Source organism: Pocillopora damicornis, chromosome 14 (genome assembly GCF_964200805.1).
Source record: "Pocillopora damicornis chromosome 14, jaPocDami1.2, whole genome shotgun sequence".
NCBI lineage: Eukaryota > Metazoa > Cnidaria > Anthozoa > Scleractinia > Pocilloporidae > Pocillopora > Pocillopora damicornis.
In genome coordinates, this window is record NC_142683.1 from 9607173 (window position 1) to 9635006 (window position 27834).

General features: G+C 36.5%; 1 protein-coding gene across 2 annotated transcripts; it reads right to left on the reverse strand.

The window, feature by feature from the left end:
• Nucleotides 1–1294: 1294 nt before the first annotated feature.
• Nucleotides 1295–27817, reverse strand: LOC113673052 (tyrosine-protein phosphatase non-receptor type 21). Of its 2 annotated transcripts, none has more exons than XM_089193088.1 (21): nt 27541–27817; nt 21623–21810; nt 21218–21315; nt 20420–20487; nt 19519–19560; nt 18923–18948; nt 17760–17847; nt 16876–16964; nt 16219–16306; nt 15340–15461; nt 9667–9700; nt 9424–9466; nt 7247–7685; nt 6419–6587; nt 6168–6242; nt 5616–5690; nt 5404–5475; nt 4916–5044; nt 4184–4415; nt 2873–3033; nt 1295–2367 (listed from the first exon to the last, which is right to left on the reverse strand). In XM_089193088.1, the coding sequence occupies exons 1-21, from the start codon at nt 27703–27705 to the stop codon at nt 2239–2241; spliced, it is 2532 nt and encodes an 843-aa protein (XP_089049214.1). In that variant the 5' UTR covers nt 27706–27817; the 3' UTR covers nt 1295–2238. The 2 variants fall into 2 exon arrangements, with proteins under 2 accessions (XP_089049214.1, XP_027045207.2); XM_027189406.2 differs by having other exon boundaries at nt 9667–9703.
• Nucleotides 27818–27834: the final 17 nt, after the last annotated feature.

The following is a 27834-nucleotide window of genomic DNA, read 5'->3' on the forward strand; positions in this document are numbered from 1 at the left end:
TCGTTTAAGACTTCTGCCATTTCAGCCACAGAAGAAATAGGTTCGTTGTTTACCTTAATTTCGGAAATATTTCGTACTCTGCCATATTTGCGTGAACTTAGGTCGTCAATCATCTTCCATGTTTTTCGAGGATTCATTTTGTTCACTTCCAAGTTATGCGTAAAATACTGTTTCTTTGCCGATTTAATGGCATTGTTTACTTCCTTTCGAGCTTGCTTATATCGCTCCTAAGCCGTCGCACTATTTTCTTGAATAGCAATTTTCTTCATATAATTCCGTTTAAAATTTTGCGAGTCAGTTCATATGTAATCCGCGGGGAGTGTTTACTGGAGACCCGTTTATTTTGAAGTGGGGCATGCTTATCAACTACTTCCATAAATAAATTTTTCCAAACATCCCATATCACTTCCGAATTTGTCTCTGAAAAAATTTTATGCCATGGCTGTTGTGCAACATCGTCGAGGAAATGGTGGTGGTTGAAATTTTTAAAAGCGCGTGTCTCAATCGTGCGATGTTCGCCCGTAGCGGATTTTAAGAGTCATGAAGACCAGAGAATGATCGCGGATACCGAGATGAACTACACCAGCTTTTGATATTTTTTCGGGCGAACTAGTTATACAGAGGTCAATCAACGTACTCGAAGTGGGTGTAATTCTTAATTCTTTGAATTAAGACTTGGTTCGAATTATTCATGATTTTACGAAGACCATTTTAAAAAATAGCAGCTAACTAGACCACCAAAACTGCCCGTCTGCAAAAAATGAAAAGCTAAGCATACTAGGTCAAAACAATTTTTTTTCAAGAATCAGTTTTACTGCAATTTTCAAAATAATGGCATCGTGAATGCTGCGCTTGTAGGTATATCAGACGGTAAAAAACCGAAATTAAATCCTATAAAAGACGCAGTGAGCTGGTGTCTAGCGCACTGAACGCTGGATGAACCGGTCTGAGCGTCTACCTGGGAAAAAACTTTACTCTCACAATGCCCTCTGTACTGAAAAGGATAGATAGGTCATAACAATGCAAGGGAAACCTGAGAAAGTCCTGGGGATCACCTTCGATGGAGTTGTGTTCCGCAAGAGGAGTAAACAACTGCTCTTCGCCCCATGCTCCAGTTTATGGTTTCTCTCGGCCTTCTTAGAAGTTCTTCTGCTCTGATGTTTATTACTACTACTGAGCACTCAAAACCATACCAACGCCAAAATAAATAAATAAATAAAATAAAATAAATAAAAATAACCAGGAAATTCCACATAAAACCCGTATTAACATAAAAGAAACGTGCGATTGTGAGTTACAACTGAAGCTTGATTATTGTTTATTGAAACTACATTAAAAGATACACTCTTTTAAAATATTACAATTCATTTTATAACATAGCTAGTAAATTTGTCTAATCAAATTCGATTGCGCGAGCGTGCTTCATATTCCTATTGTGCACGCTCATGACATCAGCAAACAAATCCCTCGAGCAAAAAATTTTCCATCGGGTTGAAAATGTTATAAAACAATTGGTTCACATCTCGATGAACGCACGCTAACGTATGAACCAATTGTTAAATATTAATCTATTGGCACATTTATATTGTTTTTATAGCATTAATAGTTGTTAAAGTTTAGAAAAAATTCGAATTTTTACATTTTAAAACACATTGCATGTCAGGTGAGTTAGTACAGTGGGAGATTTTCATTTACAAAATTTTCATTTGAAAATAGTTTTTTTTCCAGGTATACTCGGCATGAAAAGAGGTATATCTCACGTTATAATACAGATGGATAGAGTAAAAATTTCCACCGAGGTATACTTGATAGGATTTATACATAAAAAGATTCATTACATAAAATATGTTTTTTGCCGTAAAATTTGCATTGAAAATAGTATTTTAATATTTATATTTATATACGTGGTGTTGTTGAATACAAAGAAGATAACGTATACCGTATATTCAGCGAATGACCATGAAACTGGTAGATAGGACAATTCGTTTAAGTATCATACATTAATACTGCGACGATGCCTTTATAATATGTCATGCAAAAACGCACTGTTCTGGGCGGCCACTTATGCCACGCATCTCAAAAAACCCTAAGTCCATTTTTCTGATGCCTGTTCTTTTGTTGAAAAAAATTGCCGTTTACGGGCCCAGAAGTTGAGGGTGAGTATTTTGGTGTTCCTGACACCAGCTGAAGTCTGTCTGTATGCCACCGCTGACTGACTCTTCATCTACCTTGCCAAGTTTATATCAGTCTGCTATTTTTGAGGAAGTGTATAAGTACGGTGTAAACAAACCGATATTGACCGAAGTTTGCCACTAACAGCATCCTTTGGCTTCGGAGATGGATCAGTGACTTAAGAATGTTAACTCTCTGCAAGAAAAGAAGCAAACATAATATGATTTGGGCTAGGCTTATACGTTATGGGTGTTTGACCGTTGATGTAAGTCTATCAGACTCTTATAAACTACCATTCCGACTGCCGAGTCGTTCGACAGGACGAGATTTGACAAGATGTTCCAGACTGTTCGCACCAATTATTCTCCATATCAGAAAAACAAGGCAGGCAGCCCTAAGTTGAAACCTAGAACAGGAAAAGACCAATCCTGTTTTAAGGACGGGGAGAGTAAAGGCGCCTGCATTGGAGGGGGGAAGGGTAAAATTTAAGATAATGTTAAAAAAAAAAGGATAGGGTGTCGCAGTCTTCTCGACAAGCACTGTTCTTCTGTAAGGTCCATATCTACTTAATGGCTTAGTTTCTGATTCAAGTTCACGTCCATTTGCGACATGATTTGTATTTCTTTAGAAACAAAATAAATCTGCTAATTATGCAATTTGACTAGGAATTTATATGGGATTAAGGTAACGGTGTACCAACCTGATTACTCTGTAAGCAGCCAATCATAAGGTCGGTAAGTATAATGACCCCAGTTCTCCCAACACCGGCCGTACAATGAACTAACACTGGTTGAACTTCCTGCGCATGACCATGGTTTGAGCTGACCTGTTGCCTTGCAGACTCTAATTCATCCAGAAATTCTGTTCCCCACACAAAGTAAAAACAAACTAGCGATGAACGAACAGACAAATGTATGTGCCACATAATATAAACTTGGGAAACACTTAGTTTCGTTTTCCCGAGAGTCAAAATTGTATCCCAGGAAGGATACATTTTAATTTATGCAAGGTCACGTGATTAATGGCAAATCAAAATCGTCTTTGGAACATGGGAAACAGCGGGTGTTTAACATTGAACACAAATGAAATATTCTTTTAACTTTCAGTACTATTATACAAGAGCAATCTGACAGAAATGGTCCTAAATTTGTAACATTATAGGGGAAATTTAACATCAAAGCTTATTGCAGGAGTGTAGCTTTTTTTTTTTTTTTTTTTTTTCAACAAAGACAATTCTCGACGTTGCTTTAAAATGCGACATTTAACAGTGATGTAATTACCACAAACTCTCTCCCTTTCGGGATCAACAAGGTTTATACGGAAAGCCTATCAATACTGAAATGTCATATGGCTTATCGCTCTTGAGAAGTATATTTATCCAAGCGCCTTATCTGACCAATATGTACAAATCTAATGCACCCACAGTCTTAATTTCAGCCCATTTTTCATCCTTCAGTAAAATTTGCTGTTCTTAGATCTCAGCTATTAGTTAAATACGCCTTGTTTCTCAGCAGACTGTCAAAATTTTGACCAATTCTCAGCCATCAGTTGAGCCTCACGCAAGAACTGAACATGCAAAAGCCTTATGCACTAGTCAGCAGACTTATCGAAGAGTTAACAGGAATGGAAGGAAGGGGTGACAGAGTTATAGAATGATGGATAGGAGGAGGGAATTTTCGCTCACAATCACAACTCAGAAATGGCCTCAGACATTTTTCGAGTTCAATGGCTGGACCGAATTCTTGTATAATCCTGTGTGTGGGAAAAAAAATAACCCCGTCATGTAAACATCCTCCTCTTGACTCGGAAAATTGAATATTACTATAGTCTACTTTGAGCAGTCATAGTTCATGTACACCAGATTTATCATCACTAATATATCTACACATTCAGGTATTACTGTATTGGTCGTAGGGCTGATTTGCTCATTTTCCTGACCAGTTCTATATTAATGGCAAGAATAGAAAAGCCATTTCGTTTAGTTTTTCATATGCAAGAGGAGTGTACTTACCAAGAAAATGTTTAGGATCTTGTGGTACTCCATGATCAGGCCAATCAGTAAAGTGCAAATGACAAATCATTTTCTTTTCCTTTGAAGAAGCCATATGTAGCGATAGTTTGCGCACCTTGAATGACGATGTAATCCGGATAGAAACTGTTTCCACTTCAAAACAATGAAATTTTTTTCTGCTCCCATCCAAGTCCTCTGGCCAGTAAGGATAGCACGTAGTCTTGCTGCTAACCTGTTGAAAGAAACTGAACTGATTCAGTACACTACACCATGGTCCTAGAAACAGAATGTTTCATTTATAGTGCCGGTGTATATATATTCCAACTGTAATTAGGCAGTCACTTCAGATGAAGAGCTATGTGGTGGACATGATGAAGTAAATTCATTTCATTATTTTTATTTTTTTTTAACATTTACCGTTCAGCGTCAGCATATCTTAAGTATTACTTTACCCAGAAAATATACACTCATTAAATCGACGGAGTGGACGGTCGAGAAAACCTTTAAAAGAAACGTTGTTTGCAAGAACTTCAATTAAAAAAACGGTTCAGACAACAATTTACGCTTCACACGCATTCATTTATCCACAATTACCCTTTTCAGGTGTCATGAAGAAATCCTTTGCTAACCTCACTTTTTGGGTCGTTTGTTCTAACAGAAAATTCGGATAAACCCTAAGCACAGGCTTACGTTGCTGTGCACTGAAGTCAACAGACAGAATGTAAACCCTACTTTGTCGTCTGTTGCAGCCACTATAATTGTAACATTCTGCTCCCACACCATCTGCCAGAAATCAGCCACTGTGTTCTCCATGGGGCCCTGGGCGGCAATGTAACGGTAGGTCTTAGTCCCCACGTCCTCCTGCAATGAGATTACAACACGAACAGAGAGGTTAGATATGGCCTTATGACGAACACCACACACAAGGCAGATTTTCTACGAGGTAAATAACGAGATGTTGCTCTATAGAATAAAATGTGCTTAACGAGAACCAATCCATTACTACCATTACAACCATTACCGCGTGTGAAATTCAATCGTCAAAATAAAATGAATAATGTATCGTTGTTGACGCGCGCATGGCGTCCTCACCGGCCTTCACAGTTTGAGATTGCACTCTAGTTCAACTCATAAGCTACTGCTCCTGCTTTAATGCCTTCACAGCGCAAACAATACGAAAAACACGTCTTGAGGTGCTGGCACACTCAAAAAGTTCTTACCTTGACATAGTCTGCATTGATATAATCGCTGCCACTTGAATTGTTGCGAGGATTTAAACGGACTCGAGATTCCTTTTAGATGAGACAGAAACAATCAATCGAGCAGAAAATAACTGGAGAGTTCAATCTGTAAAACGCCAGCACCCTCTATTCTCAGAAAAATTATTTCCATCAAAGAAAACCTTGCACGTTCCGAACACAGCTCGTCTTACCTCGTAGGGAATGACGTCTTTATATCTGTTTTTCTCTGCATTCCCACCGCACTGGGCACTGGCAGATGTTAGCTTCTGCAATATTAAGGCTTATTCACCATACTTCACAGCGAGCTTTAACATACATAGTAAAGGCCACAACAAAAAGTAAATCTTTCATCCTGTGATTTCAAATAGGGGTTATAGTAATAGCGATAGAGAAGCGATCTTAGCACAAATATGATGGGGTACCCACCAAAACCCACACAGACCAGAAGGCAATAAATTACTCCAACGACGAGATTCATTCAGAATCCGCGCATGGCCTACACTTAATTATGAGCAAAACTACGCGATTGTTGATCACGCCCAAACACCGGAAGAAAAGTACAGATGTTGCTTCACCTACTTATTAGGATAATTATAAGGAGAGGAAGGCTAGTCCTTGTGTTAGCGGAACGGTTGTATTGTTGTATTTATAAAGTGATGATTAACATTGATTAGTGAGGCCACTCAAATCAGACAATAACCGATCGATTGCATATGGCATCAATCAGTTGATAGCTTTCTTACCTCACTTCTCCGTTCGACCTTTTGAAATTCTGTGAATACTTGTCCTTCGTTGAAGATTTTTTCTAATTCCTCGAGCTGCAATTAAATTAAACAATTCTGTGAAAACATAAATAAGTTATTGTTTTTCTTAGTTCGATTTCAATTTTCCATTCTTTCACCTTATTAAAATGTGATACAAAAAGCCTCGCGCTGTGATACTCAACAGAAATACTGAATAAGTACATTAATGGTGTGCTTAATCGCATCTATACCTGTGCTTCCCGAGAAAAAGGTAACTCATTGCCACATTCATATTCCATATCCCTGCCTTCCTCTAGGTCTGAGTCATTTGATGTACTGTATCCACTGGTTCGGCCAGTCACTTCACTTGCATTGTCTGCCACTAACTGTTCCAAACTAAGAGAAACTGGACGGGCTGGTCTGGAATATAACACACTCACTTACAACTCACTCGAAGTTATACAGAGATTACATATCAAGATTATAAACCTCTTCAGTTTGAACTCCAAAGTAAAACAGTTTATATCAAAGGTTCGTGACCAAGATTCAGGTTGTAAATTTCAAGCTTCGCTGAGAAGTAGTGTTTATTATCACCATAAATTCTTCTAAACCGGCGTATGCAGAGGGCGAAAAATTTTGATGCTCAAAACATTCTTATGTTTTTACATAACTATTATACCCAAAAATTAAGTCAGTGTACATTCATCAAATCAAAAGGGTGAAAAATACTCTAAAGGACCAGAAAATGCAAGAAATAAAATAAGGACAATTAAAATAACCATTTATACCAAGGTCTTGCTATTCAAGCACCTAGGGACAATTCTAAGTCTTTCTTGCACTAGATTTGAATTGAATTGAATTCTTGCACTATATTTGATTCAAATGGCCTTTCAGTCTATCAAAGATGAGAACCATTAACAACGGAGACATGGACGCTCCTACACTGACACGTCTGCTGTTGCTTTAGAAATCCATCTGTTTCTTCTGTCTGTTTACTGGTTGAATGGATTTTGTTTTAGTTGTTGTAGTTTTTTCTGATGTCAATAACTACAGTATAACATAACTTTCCAGCCACACACCTTGACACACGAACGCTTGGAGAGCAGGCTTGGTCCGATGAAGCGTTAGAAGGCGGGGTGTTGTGACTTCTGTCATTCAAGCTCTCAAGTGACTGTGTCCCAAGGGGATTCCCTGAGTCCATAGACAGTGAGCTTCCCACCTCATTAGTCACTGTTGCGCTGTTTAACAATCCATGGCTATAAAGGCTTCGATTGTGATCAAGAGAGTTTTGTGAGGTACAAAAGTCATCACGAAGTAAAAACTCATGTCCACTGTTCACTGAAGACAAGTTTAGAGAATGAGGTCTGGGCAACGTGCTGCGATTGGTTGAATTTGAGGAGTCACGTGATACACAGTCAGTGTTATCCTTGTGTTGTATGCCGCTGTATCTTGTATCAGTGTCAGAGCCTGTACCACTGCGTTCAGTGAAAACAGGATTATCTAAGCCTGTCACTGAGCCTGAAATAAAACCAAGAATGCCTTCAGACTTAACTTATCAAAAACCATGTGCTCTTTGTGTTTACATTATATGGTTCCATTTGTCCAGATTGCAGGCAGCCAAGATAAAGATCTTTTTTTCGAATTCATGGCTACTGAAAACAGAGTCCTTCTCTAGCCAAATTCATGAAGCATTAAATCAACTTAACGGCACAGGCAAATGAACTTTCTTCAAAATGGCAAAAACGATTAAAACATAAATACAGTAAATGGTTTGAACCCGGGGGTAACATGTAATAGTGTAGTTTGATCGTCCGGGTGAGTGTAGTCCTGAGAAGGACTGTTGTCGGTAGTGGTGACTAACGTTTCGACAACCTGAGCGGAAGTCATGATCAGAGTCAAGTGAAAGGTTGCTGCCAGTCGAATGTACTAAGTCCGGTTTGTGTACACTAATTGGTCAGTTTTGCCGTAATGTTATTGGCTGTAGGCCTCAAGTGGCGTAGGTAGGTCGTGATTGGTCGGTTTGGATCCGTTAGTAAAGTTAGGTCGTTCTGTTCGGTTCGTTTGCAATGTTAATGTCGTGGATGAGTCATTTGTATGGTGCCAGTAGTGGTTAACACCTGTTGAGGGGAGTCTGTTCCAAGTTAGTAAACCAGCTTTCCAGGGTCAGTCGTTGAAAGTAGTTGGTGCTGTAGGTTAGGCATTGCGCAAAGTCCCAGTCAATAGTGTGGTTCGTTAGTCGGTGATGTTCAGCAATGTGATTGTTGACATCGCCTTTCCTCGTCGCTCGTTTGTGTTCAGTCAGTCTAGTTGCGAGGTTTCTGCCAGTCTCACCGATGTAGGAGGCGTGGCAGTCGGAGCAATTGATCTTATATACTGCTCCTTGTCTGTTCCTCGGTTCGTCTCTGTCTTTGATGTTAGTCAGTAACTGACGTAGTATGGTAATAGGTTTGTGAGCGACGCGGATATCGAATGGTTGTAGGATGCGTGAGATGTTCTCAGATATGCCCTTTATGAATGGTATAGTGGCTGTGGTCGTATGAATTGCGTTGACGTTAGCTTCGGTTGTAGTAGTAGGTCTGTGAGTGTTACGTTGGATAAAGTCTTCGTTGTAGTTGTTCTTTGAAAAAACACGGTTAAGGTACTTGTTCTCGTCGGATAAGCTGTCTGTCGTATTACATACTAATTGCGCTCGTCGGGTAAGCAGTCACCACTACCGACAACAGTCCTTCTCAGGACTACACTCACCCGGACGGTCAAACTACACTATTACATAAAAATAAATAATTGGAAAAATAATCCTCACAGAGAAAACAATACATGATCCATAAAGTGCACTTTTAAAGCTTGACGTCGAAGTAGCTCATATCATCCAAGAAATGATTGAGTAAAATTGTCTGTTTCTACAGACAGTCTGGTATGTTTAAAATGAAACTTTTAAACTTGAATTAAACAAAAGCTGACTAAATGAAACATTGGAAGATGACAAAGGAAAGTTGGGTGCTGGTATGAATTTCCTAGGTAGTTTAATATCAAGTGCTTGACCTTTTCAGTTATCATTTTTGAGAAGTGAATTTATGAGTAAGCAACATGATCCTTCTCGAAGGTAATAACTTGGTAAACATCTTCAGACTGGCGGCGCAAGGTAATACTTCTTCGTTAAATAGACAAAGGAGTTAGTCTAAAATCTTCTCGTCTCTTGGTCTGACATGCCAACACAAAGGGTAAGATTTTTAAAAATTTTGTGAATATCACTTACTAAATGAGCTTAGTGATCCACTTCCATCACTGCTAGCAACAACCTGCAAAGAAGGAACAAAAACCAATAGTATAAGAATCCCTGCGAACGTACCAGTACTTCATCTACTTTTTTGGTAGGATGAACTCAATACATAGGGAATATAAATTATTTTGCAAACACAGAAATTTAAACACGCAAAAGAATAAATATACAGAAAAATGTACTAACAGATCCTGTAAGAAGCCCCGTAAAATTACTTACTCCAGTTTTCTTCTTGAATTCATGTTTGCTCAGTCTACTGAAAAAACAAACAGACAGACAAACATAAACCAACAAAAACCAATAAAACGGATTGCACTACTAGGTCTACTGGGACCTGTCAAATGTAACGCTGGCTGAAATAGATAACTCACAAGTTGTTACAGTATAGAGGAAAATAACTTTAGCATGGCTGGCTATTTCGGTTTTCCACTTCTGGTCATTTTTTGGGAAAAGTTTCGGTTTTTGAAATCAAAATCTGTGGTTTTTGGTTTTGTTCTTCATTACAGTTGTCGGTTTAGCCGTGCTTAAGACATTCGAATTTATGGATTAAATTTTTAAAAAGAAACGGTTTAGCGCATTGCGCTCTTTGCTTGGCTAGTTCCTAATGCATATCATTTCACATTAGCTATTCCATTTCGGTCACGTTATTGAGGCCTTTGCTCAATTTACGAACTGTTTGTGTCGACAATAGATTCACTATCAGTTTGGGGATCAACTACCGACACACACTCTCGTTTCCTCCTTCTTCAGGGCCAGGTTATCCGACGATATTCTAAATTCTATTTCGCTGTTTAGTGGGTTGGACAGTCGGCGACTTCAGAGACACAACTTTGCATTTAAAAATCACTAATTGAATATTTATTCTTCTGCCTCAGAAAATTGTAATTTCGTAAAAAGTATCCTGAAAAATAAGACAATTAAACATTCTCGGTTCAAGAATAAGCCGATTTTTCTAATTGCTAGCAAAGATAGAAAGAAAGAAAGTATTAAAAAAACACTGTAAAGCCCTCAAAGACCAGAAAAACTAATTCTTCTAAAAAAAAATTCCCTTAAAGTAAACAACGGGTTCACTGTTTGCACGGACACTGTACTGGGTAAAAATTTTTTTGCTTTATTTCCTTATCATGTTTTTGTATGTGTTAATTCTGTTTGCTCTATTTGTAAGGTACGTAGAAAAAAAAACCAACGGCATCTCCGAGGAAATAAAGTGAACTCTGGAAAAGCTTACTTACTTCTGCACCTCAGCAGAAAAAGTAACTCTACTTTGTCAAATATGAGAACATTTCGTGGACATGGTCAATTTTTGTTTCAATAAAGTAATGGATTTGCTATTAAAGGTTGGTTAGTATATTACACGACCTAACAACCGACATAAGATATTGAACAATTTTCTTATTTCAGCCTGAGGCAATTTGTCTATTGACGGAATGATTCACATGGATAAAAACCAGAGACGTTCACATCAAAAAATCAACATGGCTCGCGCAGTTCAACAGAAAGAGTAAATCTTGTAAATACCGCCGACTAAGTGTGTTTGTTCCTCTGCTATCGCCCCGTTATCTATTTTGTCTTTCCTTCTACTTTTCACAGTTCGTCGTACATGTTCTAATCGGTATCATCGCTATGATTTTCGAAATCTTTAAAGCTGTCTTATCGCGACCAGTGAGAAAAAAAAATGTCTCCGTTGGATTTGGAAACCAATCATTCTTTGCCCTAAAAAGTGTAATCTACGCGTGTTACAAAAAGTTTCCTCGATTTTCTCTAAATTCTCTGTATCTGTTTCATTCAGTCTAACAAACTTTGCATTTGCGAAATGGTATAATTACTTAAGCCATCCAGTTGTACCCTAATGATTACTTTACTTTTGCAAAAATAAACAGCTCTGTCAAGTTATTACAGCAAAGCTGATAGTAAGAGCCAGCCAGCCTACTCAGAGCGCATTTCCAATAAAGGCGGTCGCTTCTGAACTCTATTTTTAAGGCGACTGATAAGGGCAATTCAGCGCACGCACTTGGCACGCGTTTTGCTCCGCGAAGATAAAAAAAACCTTTCAAGTTGGCGCTTGATTGTGTGCTGCAAGACCCCATACTCGGTTTCACTAGAAAACGAGCTCTATTTCCGAGTTATCAGGGCCTTCACGAGTCTTCCGTTTAAAAGAAACGCGAGGTAGAAGTCCTGTTCCCTCTTATAAACAGATCGAGTCGCTGTGTCTGTAGCTCGAAGCTGTGGGCCTGTACCGCCACGCGAGAATAAATTTACCGCTTCTCTTCCCTTGTCTCAAAATTGCACCTAAGAGGTAATCGACAACTGTGCAATAAATTTTTTTCCAAATGAACAAAACTTGTGATTTGCCTCCGGCAAGATTTCAAGACATTTTTTGTTAGATCGAGCAGCTTTGTTAGAACTTTGCAATACTTTGAGCGATACTAAAATTAGCGAAATATTAATGATTTTGCGTTTTCAGTGTGATGGATTACTGTACTACTCGAGACCAATGTGTAACTTCACCTTAATGCAAGGCATTTCTTTCCGTGAAGAAAAGAAAAGATTATTCCCTGTTTAGGAAACCTTTTACACCTCCATAGTCGTCACAGTAGCTTTGTTATACGTGTTGTTGATGAACATCATGTTTTAACATCACTTATTAACCTTTCATGAAACGTTAACGTGGACTCTTAGGCATAAACATATTCATGGGAAAAAAGGCTTTGCTTGTTGAAAAATTTATGATAAGGCTCTACAAAGCGCTTTAGCAGAATCGCATTAAATAGCTGCTATCTCCCAAAAATGTTGGTTGGTCGGGCAACCATTGTTTCAAAAAGTGATTCTGTCATGTGTTTTCTTATTTCCTCAATTCCAATCCCTAGCACTTTTAAAAGACGATATAGTGGTCTTTAAATCGTAAACCTTAACATGAACTGGATGGCGGTGTTTTTCTAAAAAAAAAAATTTTAGTTTTTGTCAAGTTCTATGCGAGAGGCTTATAGCTCATCTCCAAATTGCACGTGTAAATTAGCCGTAGAAAGAGACAATTTGAAGCATTTTCTAAAAACAAATATCAATTTTGAAGTCGAGTCTGGATGTCTTCTTGAGTCTGGAAACGTTTTTATGAGGTGTGGTAATTCAATAAACCAACGCGAACAACAAGAGGAAAACTATCAAAATGTAGTGTTTTCTGTGAATTTATTCGGGTTTCACCAAGAGATTAACGTCGAATGCAAACTGAAATATTCTTTAAAACACACTGTTAATTAAATTTCAAAATGTGGCCATTCTTTGGATTTATTGTCTGTTTAGAATGCAGTTTTACAGATATTTAACCTTTATTTACACTAATTATTCACAAGAAAAATGAGCATAATAAAGATGTTTTTTAGACTTTCAGCCTGTTTAGTTTATCTCAGATTTGACATCCTTTGTAAAAAAAAAGAGGGGTTCTCAAAAAAAGGGAGTATGCTTTTGTCACTTATTGAGAAAATTATCTTTAACTTTTATTAACAGTCTGAAAATATACAAACTTCACAAGCGACCACCATAAAGCATGCTCAGCCAGGAGGAATTTCAGACTCAGTTCCTAATTTATATATTTCTGAACTGTATATGTGAGGGTTATTTTATCATTCATTTACAGGATCGTAAGATCACTGGGAACCTTTGATGATTACAAAAACATTAACAGAGAAGAGTTTGAACTTGAGGGTAACAGATGATCATCCAGGTGAGGGTGGGCCTCAAAAGGACTCTTGACAGATAATGACAGTGATTGACATTTTGACATTCTGAAAGGAAACCAAAGCTACTTATAGAAGTCCATAAAAAAGAGAAGTAAGAGTAAAAAGTGCCCATTTATCAGGTGTCAAGTGGAGCAAGAACAAAAGATAAACACAGTCGCTCTATGTTAGCATTAAGGTGTCTCCTTTATTGGGGCATTAAAGGAAGACACAGAAGGAAGGTGCTTCTAGTTTATGATAGACCAGAGTTTTGTTAGAGTCACACAGAGATTGTAATAGAAGTACAGCTTAGAAGTTAATAAAAGATCCAACAATGGAAAGAGCAACAAAAGCAACATGGTACAGGACTGGAAAAAACAGAAATCCAGAAAACTTGTGAGCTGCAAAGCCAGACCAAGCCAAAGTTTATACCTGTACCCCTGGCACTCTGAGAAGTGATTAACATATGACTTCTCCTTCAAATGTCAATACATTATTCGGTTCACAAGTGATAAGAAATGATAAATACATCAGCTGGAAGGTGTTATATTGATAATAGCAGTAAATCCTCAATAGTAATTTAAAAGGAAATATACAGCAGTGAGAAGGTATAATTACATAAGATATCTTGGAAGTTATAGTGAGGTCCATGGCTAATTTATGACTAGTATATGGAGAATAAGAGAGAAAAGATTACAACAACACCAAGAAGAGAGTCCCAGGGAGAGAGTCAAATGCAGAGTGCAACAGAGACAATATTCCAAGCTATTCAAGACCTATAAGGCAAACATAATCAGACATGACCATTTGACACTGTAAAGAACTGTTTGATGTTACTTTACCTATGACCAACAACAACAATAGCCATCACAAAAAGCAAAAAAAGAAACACAGATTCAGAGTAGCATACACATTCTATGCAACTATGAGGTTAGTTTACAACTGAGAGCTTGTAGGCCTGAGAAAGGTCTTAAAAGGCAGCTCTGTTATTCAATGCTAAATTCTAAAAACTCTGTGACTTCTAAAAGCTATAACTATTCTTCACTCTTAAAAGGTTACTGCAAAAGTTGTCAAACTACAGTGTACAGCCACTAAGAAGTTGGTAGTACTAGTAATAATAATTTTAGGTGAATTACAATTCAATAGCACAATCACAAAACTTTCAAGTGCTAACACTCTGTGCACAGCACAAACCCTATCTTTTCAAGAAAAAACCTAAATGCACCTCACTGCGAGGAACTTAGGAAATTTGCACCTGGTACAAATAGTGCACCTACAGTATGTCACTGTGATTTAACATGCATAACATTGACGAGCAAATGGTAAATGTGATCTACAATGTACTGCATATCCAGTATAAAGTTATACATGGTAATACCCCTTATCAAGCCACTATCACTTTTAATATTAGGGATATAGTTACGTACAATTTCAGAGGGCCAAGGAATCCAATCTCACAGTACTGATCTGCTGATCCCTCATAACATTTTTGCTCTCTTGATCAATCTAAGTTTTCCACTAACACCAAAGGTGTATATAAAGATTGCTTTTCTTTTCCTAAATGGCATTCAGATTAAACCAGAGATTTCTCTCTTCACTGGTCTTTGAGGAGGTGGATGAGTCAGGAAAGCATTTCAGAATTTCTCTTAAGGTTAATGAAACAGCTACAAAACAACCCCCTCCCAGAGACTGATGAAATGATACACAATTCAAGCTTTCAAACAGACAGAATGCAGAATTTTGAAACTTTCAGCTGCTCTGCCATCTAACTTATTAATCATAAAGGGGTAAGTTTCTAAAGAAACTGTGGTGCTGCGTCGGTGGGAGAGTATAGCAGGTAATTTAGTGTTAACAACTGGGTTGAAAATGTGAATTAAAAACTGTAAAGACTGTAAAGACTGTAGAGACTGTAAACTGTAAAGATTCAATCGCTCTGACGAAGGGCTAATGCTCGAAATGTCAGCTTTTTTACCTTTTACGGTAACTTAATTAATCAACTAATTCAGAAAAAAAATCTGCACCAGTGTGTGTTTCTTAAGGCAAAATCTAGAAATCCTCCAATCTTTTCACTTCCCTATTATAATGATACTTTTTCCCAATGACACATTCCCTTTTCCTTTAGTATTTTTTAGTGAACGTGAAAGCATGCCTGTTCTTTAATGTTTCACTTGATCATACTTACATGTTATGTAGTTGGTGCTTTGCTGTAGATGCTCGTGTACTGGACCTGGATAAATTCAGACGGCAAAACTGATGATGTGCTACAAACATCCGCCACACGTACTTAGCTGTTGGTGCATCGTCCTGTAGAAGATAAAACATTGGGCATAAGACAGAGTCATGCTTGTGGCTATTAGAGGATATCCCTTGGTGTCCATTGTATGACAGTTAAACCTGCAGTAATTGCCTGTATCACACTACATGACATTGGCCCCTTTTTACCTCTACAAAAGGATAATTAACCTGGTTATAACTCTCAAGATCTGATTGTTAATTCTCCCCTTTCACTGCTACACATTTCCTTACACAGATCAGTTACGAGAATTTGGTGCTAGATCAAGATAACAACTTCAGGGCAAGTTGCAAGGATTTTCAGGGACTTTTCCAGGAATCAGATTGATTTTTCTAGGACTCCAAAATTCACCTTAATTCCTTTCATTCCCAATATTTCAAAATCAATTCTCCTTTCTTTCTACACACATCTTTTAAAAATTTAAATTCAGAAAACTTTATTGTGCTTTGGTTAAACAGATTTCCGAGACTTTCTGTGACATGTAGTCTTTTTCCAGGAATTTGCAGATTTTCCAGGACCAGTGCAAACCCTGCAACTTATACCTGATAAATTTGAGTATTTTAATTAGCTGCTTGTTGGATATTGTTTAAATATTATAGGGAGAAATTACATGTTAAGAACTTTTTGAGTTAAAGGGTTTGGCCAAAGTAGGATGTAACCAGTACGATGCAACAAGATTGGTGTCAGAGAAAACCAAATGTCAAAAGTTAAGTCACATCTTACTCAATTTATCTAAAGTATGTATATAAAAATATGTTACCACTGTACCATTTCAAATTGGATGATATCAAATGATTTGGTACTTTCAATACAAAAGTACTTCTTGTTGTGAGTAATGCGAACAATATCAGGCCATCTGAAATTGAATGAGGGAGAAAGACAGGGTCAGTCATGCACGGCTTCCAAATAGGGGAAAGGGTCTGAGAGAAAATGGTTACCTTGATATAGGAAAATTCTATAACTTGTAGTAAATGTTGTGCAAAGCTCTCATATGTGGAATGAGAAATATACCAGACATAGGGTACCACAATGAAACAAGTTCCAACATGTATGTGAACTACAATGTAGCCTAATTTAAGTATGACTAGTAAACGGAGCAAAACACTGAGAGTATGTCTCAGTTTCCATTGCTTCTCCTCCTAGACAGGATACCAGTCCATCACAGGAAATCTCTCAGAAAAATAATGGTCAAGATACCCAAGCAGTTTGTAAGTACCTTTCAACCCACCTACAAGTGTAGAAGGGAGGCACTGTTGAAGTGAAATTTCTTGCTTAGAGACACAAAGCAATGGGGCTCAAATCTACGGGTTATACCTTAAGGTTACCATATCTCTCAAAACTTGAAATTGAATTCTATTAGCAATTCATTACTGTTAAATTTGAAGATACCACAACCATGACACAGTGATTTCAGTTACATCAAACCTGAAATATGCTGGAGGCAACCCATGAGGATGTCTAACTACAATGCCAAGAAATGATGCACCAACTAGAATGATAGAACCATCATTACCCTACAAACAAATATAAAATTTGTACATGTTACTATATCATATTTAAAAAAATTTATGCTTTAATTTTTTTGATGCAGTTATTCCATGCTCCTATACAGGAATTGCTATCACTTCACACGGTAATTTTCTTGGGGAATTAAAAAACTACCAGTTGGCTTTAAGTTAGTTCCTCAGCTGGGAAGAGCAACACACCAGTATCAAGGGTTTCAAAAACTTTTTTCACAATAGGCTGCCAATGTTGTTATAGGCAGTTGTGTGCAGAAAGAGGTACAAGGCAAAACCCAAATGCAAGAGACTGGTTGCAAGCTAACAGAGGGTGGTAGGAGGTCTCATAAGTGGCCATAGGTAAACAGCATTTAACTATTTAGTTATTTACCCATAAGTATTTAGTACAGTACAAGGTACAGGGTACTAGGCTAAAAAATTGTGCTTGGGTTTCTTTTCACGAAACCCCTATAGTACTGGCAAATGATTGTGTGGTATCATAATTTTTCAAGGTTAATTTTCACCATAACTTTTTTAGTTCATGTTAAAAAAAATCTTAAAATTTAAAAAGTCAATATTCTTATTATAATTTAGTTAGCAGACCAGACAGTGATGCTGATACATCCCTGAGAATGTTTCACTCAGCTCACCTGTTTTGACTAGATACTGATTTTAAATCAAATCATATCAGTTTCATTGGCTGTGTCCACAGAGGCTTCAATTCCACAAAAAAATCAACCATATCATACCAGTAACATGAAGGAACTTATTGAAGCTTCAAGCTTCATTACATGGCTAATGGCTGCTCACCTTTGCAGGGTAATACTCATCACCATATCCCTCCAGTTGTTGAGCAATCAAAATGTACTCAAGCTGTGCTTCTTCACGTGTCAAACCCCTAATTCAGAAAAAAAAAAATTTTAATGAACAAATTAATAAAAGACATTCTAAATATGCAATTAAATCACAATACACTGTAACTGTAATAGGTAGTTTAATTAGTTATAAGCAATTATTGGATGATGTTCAGCATGATATCATGAGTTATCAAAATTCAGGTCTGAGTTATCTGTTAAAGCTGAAGGCTGAGGTGGATAACATGGCCGAAGGTTTGATAATTAATGATATCATACCAAAACCAAATTAAATAATTGATTTATTTTATATTCTTTAAACAATTTTCAAAGAAGACACTTCTCTAAGTTTGCAAATGTTTGAGAACACAACACAGACAAGGGGATTGGATACTATGCAGACTTTGAACGCAACATAATAGTTGAAAATATCAGCTGCAGATTTTATATTATCATGTAAACTTTATAAGCTATTGTATATTGCTTGTATGCTCTTGATCAATCAGATTTTTCATGGTAGGTCTCATGTATGATAACCATGGTTAGTGGGCAATCATTAGTTGGATCAGCTGTGATATCATTAGCCATAAGTTGATATTGATATCAGTTTTAATCAGACAAAGTTGGTCCTTTATTAAATATTTGATAATAAAGCTGAATAAATATCACAGACTAAAATCATTTGTAGCTTAATTGACATGTGTTGAGGGGAGTCTATTCTCTGTTTAACAGTAAACCAGCTTTCCAGAGTCAGTGGCTGGTACAAGTTTTAACAGAAGGATCAAAACTCAGCATATTCCAACAAAAACGTGAGGTCTGCAAGTCACTGATAATCTGAGTAAAATTGTTGAAATGTTAAGGCCTTTCCTCAGCCAGACCATCACAATACACAATAAGAAAAATTAAAAGTCGTTCCAAAAAAGAATGTTGAGGGGCAGTAATTCACAAATGGATAACAATAGGCTAGACACAATTTTTAACAAGTGATACAAGAAAGAACCTCATTGAAAACTACATATTAACTGAGCATATAAGCCACAGATAAACATTCCATACTTTCTGTGTCTGAGGATTGTACAAATTAAAAGAAAATTACATTGATATAACATGCAAACATACCTGTGATGGCTATAAAATTTTATCACCTAAAACCAAAATAGACAATTTCTTAATGCTTATTCAAGTAATTCTCCTCTACACACATCTCCACAGGTCAAGGGAATCTAACTAGCCATCATGAGACCTGCGGCAATGGGACCATGGAGGACTCAAATGTTTTTCTACATATCATTAATGTGACAATTATGAAATGAAATGCAGTCTTAAATAATACTCTTTCTTAAGCACAATATTTGTCACCACATATCAACGCAAGCCAATGACCTTATCTTCCTAAAAATAAATTTCATGCATTTGCAACAGATAGACCAATAAACAGTGTCTTCAAATTAAAGTTTATGTCGAAGACTAGTCAGAACAATTCTTCCAGAAAGAGCTCACCAGACTTTTTCTCTGGGAAGGAGTTATTCACTCAAGATCTCATCTGCTCAGTGAATGAAAGTATACTTTATTGGATAGAAAACAAAACATATTTACCATGTATACTGTGCTAAACTTGATGCATAACTTTCCTTGCAATATCTTAGTTTGTATATATCAGCATGTATAATTCAAAATTGTAAACAAAATCATAAGTGTGTTAAAAATTTCTGTACCTGCTGATCAAGGATTTCCTTTGCATGAGAAGCAGCAACACTCTGCAAAGCAATCAGAGTGAACCTTGTTAAGCAGACAGCCACTTGACTCACTTTAGTGTCCACTTAATACAGGGAGCTTTTCAGTAAATTGTGCAATCATTTGTGAGCCACTTCAGAAATACAAATTCAACAGTATGGTAAAGCGAGGAGACCTCCAGGAAACCACAGGCCTATAGAACAGTACATCATTGGCTATGTACTTTCCTTGCAAATTTCTGAAAAGAAATTTAATGCCAGAAATGTCTGGAGACAAAGTTAGGCCTTTAACTGATGTTACTTTGTCCAGAAACAAGCCTGATACATGCACTGTTTTGTTAGTACTGAAAATTGAGCAGTTTATAACCAATGAAGTTCAAGATTTTTTTGTTACAGTATTCACTGGATAAACTCTTACACTTCCAGTAAATACAGTGTTAACCTCCCTTGTGCAATGACCACTCGTTAATTTGTTGGCTGATCTCCAATTAATATCCCTAGTTTTTATTACCTGTCTGCTTCATGGATAATTCTATGGTATTGTAAGGAGCATTTTAATACAAATGACTCCTGCTGGACATAGGAGGGGGGCTTGCAGGCATCCAAGCTCAATTTTTTTAAAAGTCACTTTTTGGCAACTTAAAGCCATGAAATGATTGCTGAAGCAAAAAGTTTTTAGCTGCCCGAAAAAGGAAAAGAAGAAAAGGAATTTTGTTATAGTTTCACACAATTTTGACCAATATCACAATGAAACAAAACTGCAGAAGCTTACTGAAAGACATTATTTCCAACAGTCAACTTGCAACTTCATGTGGGTATCTTATGTTAATATCAATGATTCATAATCATACATTTAAATGTTACATTACAACAAAAGACTTACAGAAGGGTAGAGGTTGTGGGTTTCTGCAAAGGTAACAAATGTTTCAGCATCATAATCGCCCAGCTCAGCTGTTGAAAATAAATGAGAGAATTCTGAACATCAACTATTATTTAGGAACAGAAGCTTGAAGATAAAAACCAAGCGCAAAGCATTTGTTATGAATTCCACTTACAAATTTACTCCAATTGTGGCAAAACAATTTTTCTTGCCTTCAGATTCAAACTACAATCAAACCTCCATCATTCAGACTTACATGGACTAGGCTGAATAGCCTGGATAATCGGAAGTCCAGATAACAATAAAAAATGAATATTAATGAGAAAAACATTTTTCAACAACAATGTTTTACAACAACGTTTTATGACCTCAAGCGTTGATTTAAATCAGTTTATTCCAAGCTGCTAAAGCAGTAGTGTATCTTTATTTCTATCATTCTTTGAAGCAGCTCTAATGGAATAACGTCAATCAGCTTTGTTTGATGGGAAAAAAATTGGACTAGAGAAGCAAGTCCAGGTAATTGAAAAATTCTGGTACTCGAGGTTCAGATAATAAAAATTTGACTGTAGTTTGAATCAGATAATAATCATAATTATAATTTCATAATTGATAGAGCAAGCCTTTTCCCTTTGTATTAGTCACAGTCAATGTAGATTGGGTTGGTTTGAAGCCATTGGGTTAAAGTTTTCTCAAAGATGTTGTCCTTGAACTGATATAAAACATTAAAGTTGAATAATTATATGAGAACCTTATGGTAACTGAAGCACGAATAAATTCAACATGACTAGCAGATCTAATCACCTTGTGCAGTGTATGAGGCCAGCAATACTGCAGAGTCTTTTTCACATGACAGACTCCCTTCAAGAATTTGATCTTTGAGTTGTAAATAGTAAAAGCTCCTAAAATTAAAGAAGACACAACATGATTGATGTATTTACGTACTTGCAAAATTGGCAGTAAGAATTCTGTTTATTTGTTTCAACCCTTCTGTCAAGTCACTACCAAAACTATCCTCTAGATAGAAAAAAAGATAAAATCTCTCAATAAAGAATTTATCTCTTCATCTGCCATATTTTCAAATTTGCACAGGATTTTAGTCTCATAAGAAAAAGATAATGAAGAAAGGGATTGGACAGGCTGAGAACATAACTTGAACATACAAACTATCTTGGGACTTTTCTGGTTAAAGATTTCTTTCTGTATTACCTTATCAGTTTGCCTTGAAGTTTTAACCAAGAGGAACCAGTCACAAAGAAATGAATCTTCAACTTAAGTCTGATGCTGCCAACAGAACTGAGAGTGTTCTGTTCTAACTGTTTCTTTATTGATTTCTCCAATACAATCCACCAATCATAGCCTTTCTTAGTCTTGTAACATAAACCAAAGTATCCAACCTGCAAATACATTGCCCAACATAAATACTATGGTTGTACATTACCACTTTCACTACCATGATCCAAATATCAATTCCTCTAGTGCACTCTTAACTCTGGGATTTTGAAAAACACAATATCCCTACTTCACTTACTTCTCAACACCTTTCTTCTTGGCAATATGTTGAAACTGTGAGGAGAAATCAATATCTCCTCACTTCTGAGAATGAATTGTTTGTGTTTTCTGTGAGATATCTCCCTTTGAAATCAAAATGTAAAGAAATGTGGAGAATAAGAACAACCCTTTTCTTCAATCTATTTCCTCAATGTCATTTTGCAAGGAGTCATCCTTAGGAAATAGCTGCCACTGAATTAAACCAACAACCAAGTTGCAAATGCCAGCCAAATTAAGCCAGAGGTTAAACAAACAAAACAAATAAAGAGGCAACTACAATTAACACAACTGATGTCATTCAGTAATACTCTATAACAGCATATTGACCCGGAAAGTTGGTGACAGGAGGTAATTACATAACTGTCCAAGAAACAGAATAGTCACTGGAGAAATCTCATCTAGAGAGCTCTTATCTAGTTAATTTATATCTCTCTCTGCATTTCTTTTAGGACCACATTACACACACGTAGCTTAGTAGACCCACAAATATAAATCTGAAACAGTGGAAATAAATATGACATCTTGGTGTTAACCAGCTGAATGGAAGTCTCAACCAAAAAACCTGTGTAAGTCTTTTATGACTGAGATATTTGATCAATAATTTCAGGTCAGATAAAATGAAACCTCCCTTTTTATACCTCGGGGTATAAATGCAGCTTCATTTTTTTTTTTTCCCATTCAGTCACAAAACGCAGTTCCACTACAGCACATGCATGAAGTGTGAGTGCATGTGTAGAATGAACCTTAGAGCACATGGTTTAAAGTAATGGCTGCCCTTGAGGACAATTCCTGGCTTGATGTACACGAAGGAAATTTGATGGCTATTATGCCCAATATACATACAAAGTCACACACCGTTCGCGGTAGACCCACACTAAAACTTGTGGAGCGTTTTGGGAACAGATCGGTCCGCAAACTTTACGAGAGATCAATTTACGAGTGATCCTTTACAAGTGAACCTTTTATCGAGAAATATCAAGTGAAACCTGCTATATCAAATGAGTTATCTCGTATTATGTTTACATGTAAACACAACCATGTATTTAGATGTGATCAAGAACCCAGTAGAATACCAGAAGCTACTCTGAAACGTCTCAGAAGAAAAGGCAGAAAACTGAAGGAGCTTGTTTATGAGCGTATTTGTCCAAGCATACCGAAGTCCTCCTGGCTACGTCATTATGTGAAGGTTAGAAGAGTTACAAAGAATGATTGTAAGCTTAATTCAAAGAGGGTAAGATTAAATAAAGTTACAAAACATGATAAGAAGTATTTGTTGAATTGTTCTGTAAGGGTATATCAAAGGATAATTAAATTGAAGTATAGAGCACGTAGGTACTTATCAATGTTTTCTTGTAATAGACCCATGTGTCTTTATAAGAGTCAGACACATGCATCAAACTGTTGTAAATTTCAACTGAGTTCAGATAAAGAGGAAAACCTTGGTCCTACTCCAATGTACATTGACCCTAGCAAAACAATAATGGCACCACATAGCCAAGCTAATGAATTGGTATTTGGACAGAATTCAGGACAACAATGTGTCACAATGAGTTTATGCTCTTTGATTTACAATAACAAACAAGGAATCAATTCTGCTAATGATCTTGTGTCAATAATGACTATTGGAAATCAGTTGTATTAAAGTTTGTCTCAGTTAACCAGACAATCATTTTTAATGCAGACAGAATTACCCACACTTTTAAATGTGACTGACTATGAACTTCAATACAGTGAGAGCTACACTGGTACTATTCATCAAGAAGTTACAGTAGAAGGATATCAGTACTGTACCTCCTTGGATAGATAGATGGATAGTTAATTGGATAGAGTCTTTCAATCACTTATATCCAAAAATTTCAACAATTTTGTCTTGAAAATAGGATGTACTGCAGTTGCTATCTATTGTAAAGGTAATGTGGGCTTGAATATATTTGATTCTCATGCAAGGGATATTTATGGTAGAAGCCATCCTCAAGGTACATGTGTGCTGCTTGAAGTATCATCACTGAATAACTTTGTACATTATTTTCAGAGTATAAATAACAATGATATATTTGAATTGAAAGGGGTTAACTTCAGTAAAGTTCAAAATAGAACCCTTTTTCAGAGTCATGCCTGTGAAACCAGAAAGTTCAATGTGAGTTGTGCTGTGACTGTTTATTCACTCTGCTACTCTGTAATAAAATCATGTAGTTATTGGAATTAAAACACCTTATCTGAAGTTATTCAATATGGCAAAAAATTATACAAAAATTCATCTTTGAACAAGTATTTACCGTTAGATGATATGCCAAAAACTGTTGATGTTTGTGGAACTGAAGTTTAGATCTTAAAAGTGATTACAGTGCAGTCTGATTCAGTTGACAGCAAATCACTTCTCGAAAATCTTGTAAGAAATAATAGTGAATGCACAGGGTTTTTGATGTGGTTTTCAGTTTTCTGTATGACATGTATTTTTAAACCCACAAAAAGGTCAAAATATGTCTATTCCCTCTTGCTATTTAATGAAAGTCAACTGGTATTGGCTTACATTGTAATACAAGTGCACAAGTAACAAATTGCCACCACTATCCATCCAGTAGGTACCCTGGCCCGATAGAGACCCACAGCAGAGAGATATTTTCCTTGCCTAAACTTGATTTACATATTGTGCGTGTAAATGATACATAGTCTTTCATTATTTCTGCATTTAGCGCACTAAATACAATATTACTGCATACCACAAATTCTGTTGAGATTTAAATGATTTCCACCATAGTAAAGAATGGTGAAGAATTGACTTCTAAAGTTTTATTAAGGGCACCAAGATGGACTTGGCAGATGTTTATTCAGAAGGATAAGACAAAAGTAATTAAATTTTAGAAAATTGCCACAAAAATTGCCAATTTAAATGCACCCTAAGTAAGCCCGAGTTCATGCAGTTATGCGTCTAGTTTATCATACAATAGTCAATAAACAATACAATAAACAAAAAATAAAAATTAGAACATGCACAGTATCTCAACCACACTGTCTTAGAAGCACTAAATTACTGAATAGGTATACAAAAATCATTTGTGATACAACTACATGTTACAATTAGCTCTGAACAAGTCTCTGAAGCTTTGAAGACAAAAGTCAGTGGTCTTCGTTCAAAAGGGGTTAAATTGATGAGTTGATGTAAAGTAAAAACTCTACGTAAAAAGTGAAGAGTCATTCAGTCATTCCCAAAGGGTTAGCAAAAACATCACATCTTTTTTTACCATCTGGAATTGCACAAGATGATATGTAACAAATCTTTATGTCTTTCCACTACTATACTCTAATTTCCCTGTTGCTTTTGACTGTGATTAGATATTAATAGTCCATGTAACTAACTATCCTTCATTCCTCCTATGACTATTGATATATAACAATATGGCAATTACTTACAATGGCTGAACCTTTATCACCCTTTTTCAGTGAATACTAATTTTACCTTTCTGCATCATAGCACAGTGCTAAGTAGGCCCAATTAGCATCAGTCTAGAGGTTCAATGAGGAAAAATTTACACATCCCTGTAAACAATTCAAGTTTTAGTCTTTAACAGGGCATGAAATTGCGCCTAATACAGGTGCCAATGTGACTAAATTTTTCACTTTGGCGACCAAATCTTGAGAATTAGTAGCCAAATTGGCGACTAGAATGTTTCATCACAACCATACTGAGAGACATAGTGAATCAAAAAGATTTGAAAAGATAAATCCGTGGCAAACTTCCTCGTTAAGTTTGTTTCCAAAACTCAGCACACGCATCTCAATTGATAACTAGACGCCATCTTAGATTTAGCTGAGCTTGAAAGTTGTATATCATCCATCCTAGTGTCTACTTTTCAGAACGTTAGATCTTTTCCCTAAATTAAATTTGGAGGGTTTATCTAGAACGTTGACAGCATAAAAAAAGGTTTTGTTTGTCTTTGAAAATGGCGACCAACTTTTTTTTAATTGGCTACCACTTTGAAGAATTTAGGAGCCAAGTGGCTAACAGAAAAAAAAATTAATTTCACGCCCTGTTTAAGTTTATCATAATTTGTAAGCTACCTTGACCTTTTGTCCTTCACTTGGTAAAGCACAGTTCAATGAAATGTCATTACTGAGTAACACCACTTACACTTCCAAACCGCTAAGAAAAATAAAGCAATAATTCACGACAAGTACCACCTTTTCTTAATTAAACACTTTTCAAACTTATTTCAAACTTGACCCCACAGAACCTAACATCTACACAAGGCTGGCAATACACAAGTTTTCAGATCTATTTTTTATAAATGATCACCATTAGGACCCATGGGGATAACTGGATTATTAGTTTCATTTTTTTTTCTTTTCCTTCCATCATTTTAATGTATCAAATAAACAAATTGCATCTTAATTCAAATGCAAATAAAGGCTGCAACTTCTATCAATGTCAAGCCTTCAAATTAAAGCCATAGTGGTTATTTCAAACCCAGGGCTCAGGTTTACTCCAGCATTCATACAAGGCCAAGGTTAAGTCAGACAACCCTGCTGTGAAACCAAAAATATAATAAATCAGATTGCTCTCATTCAACATCATGAAAGCTGTTAGACTCATCAATTGCATCTCATAGTGTAAAAATTACTTTGCTTCCTGAAAATAAATTAAAAATCAATACTCAAAGCTCACCTACTGCAATTTTGAGCTAGCGACAGCACACTAAACTAGTAGACATTAGAAGCAGAGGGAAAAAGAAAACAAACCTAACTTGCACATGTACTAGTTATTTTCCTCCAGGAAGCCATTCAATTTCGAAATTTCAATTTGGTCAATGATAAGCTTTCATTAAAACTAAGAGTTATTATTGGTCTACTTTCATTTGTTGGTGCACTCTTAGCACAACAGATTTACAGAATTCTGAAATTTTCCACTTGATGCATAATGTTATATTGATCCTTCATTCTAGATTCATTTCAAGTCCATTATTTAAATACTTTAACTCCCACAATTACCGCTTTGATGTCTTGTTTTATTTACTTGGCATCTTAAGCGGCAGGTGATCTCTTTATCAAGTGACCTCTCTTTCATTAATTTGTTGTCCGTCTAAACTAAGTATAGTTACAAATAAATGGTGGTAAACCCCACAAATAAAAGTAAGACAGGTCAACGTGGTGTAGAATGTTGACCTCGCTCTTTTTTCAAGTGCTTTCGCTTCCTTAATAATTGAGGTTTGATCGATGCAGCGCAAAATTTAACATACAGTAAAAATATCTTGACCGATGTTCGATAAATGCTTGATTAATCATCTGTTCAGTTAAATACATATAATGCAAAGTATCCCGCTTATATAGCAGTAAACGGAATAAAACCAGAAAATTCACTCAACACTTTCATCCACTACACAAGAGAAATCTTAAATCCAGGCACATGCAAAAGTACAACAACATGGAAATGCCTAAGTTGAAGATATTCTGAACACAAATCAAAATAATTTAAGTGTGCTCTAGCTACAGCAAAGTACCAAAGAGTGTTCAACTAACATCGAAGACACTCAGCCACAGCGGAACCGCCATAAGAGTGTAAATCTAAAGCTAGGACTTACCTCGTGTAGACCAAGTTCCTTCGTCACACTCTCCAAACACTCTAGCCCTATGGCGTCTTTCGACAGCGTCACTTCTATGCAAGATTTGTCTGGTGTTTCGACAAGTATAGGAAGATACTTTATCAAATCATCTTTTAAAGGTTTTGTACATATGCCAAACGGCATAGCTATCCTCAAACATGAACAACGATATAGTTCTTATCGTATTTTTCCCTAAAACGATAATAGTTTACGCGCTTTAGCTAACAAGCAATCGCTTTCGCGAAACGTAAACCTCACTAACCGCGTTAAGAC

Coding starts and splice junctions, on each gene's coding strand:
- LOC113673052 (XM_027189406.2), bottom strand. CDS start 27,705: ATGCCGTTTGGCATATGTACAAAACCTTTAAAAGATGATTTGATAAAG. Junction 20,488..21,217: donor GGCCTCATACACTGCACAAG/GTGATTAGATCT, acceptor TATTTTCAACAG/CTGAGCTGGGCGATTATGAT. Junction 7,686..9,423: donor TGGATCACTAAGCTCATTTA/GTAAGTGATATT, acceptor GTTTTATTTCAG/GCTCAGTGACAGGCTTAGAT.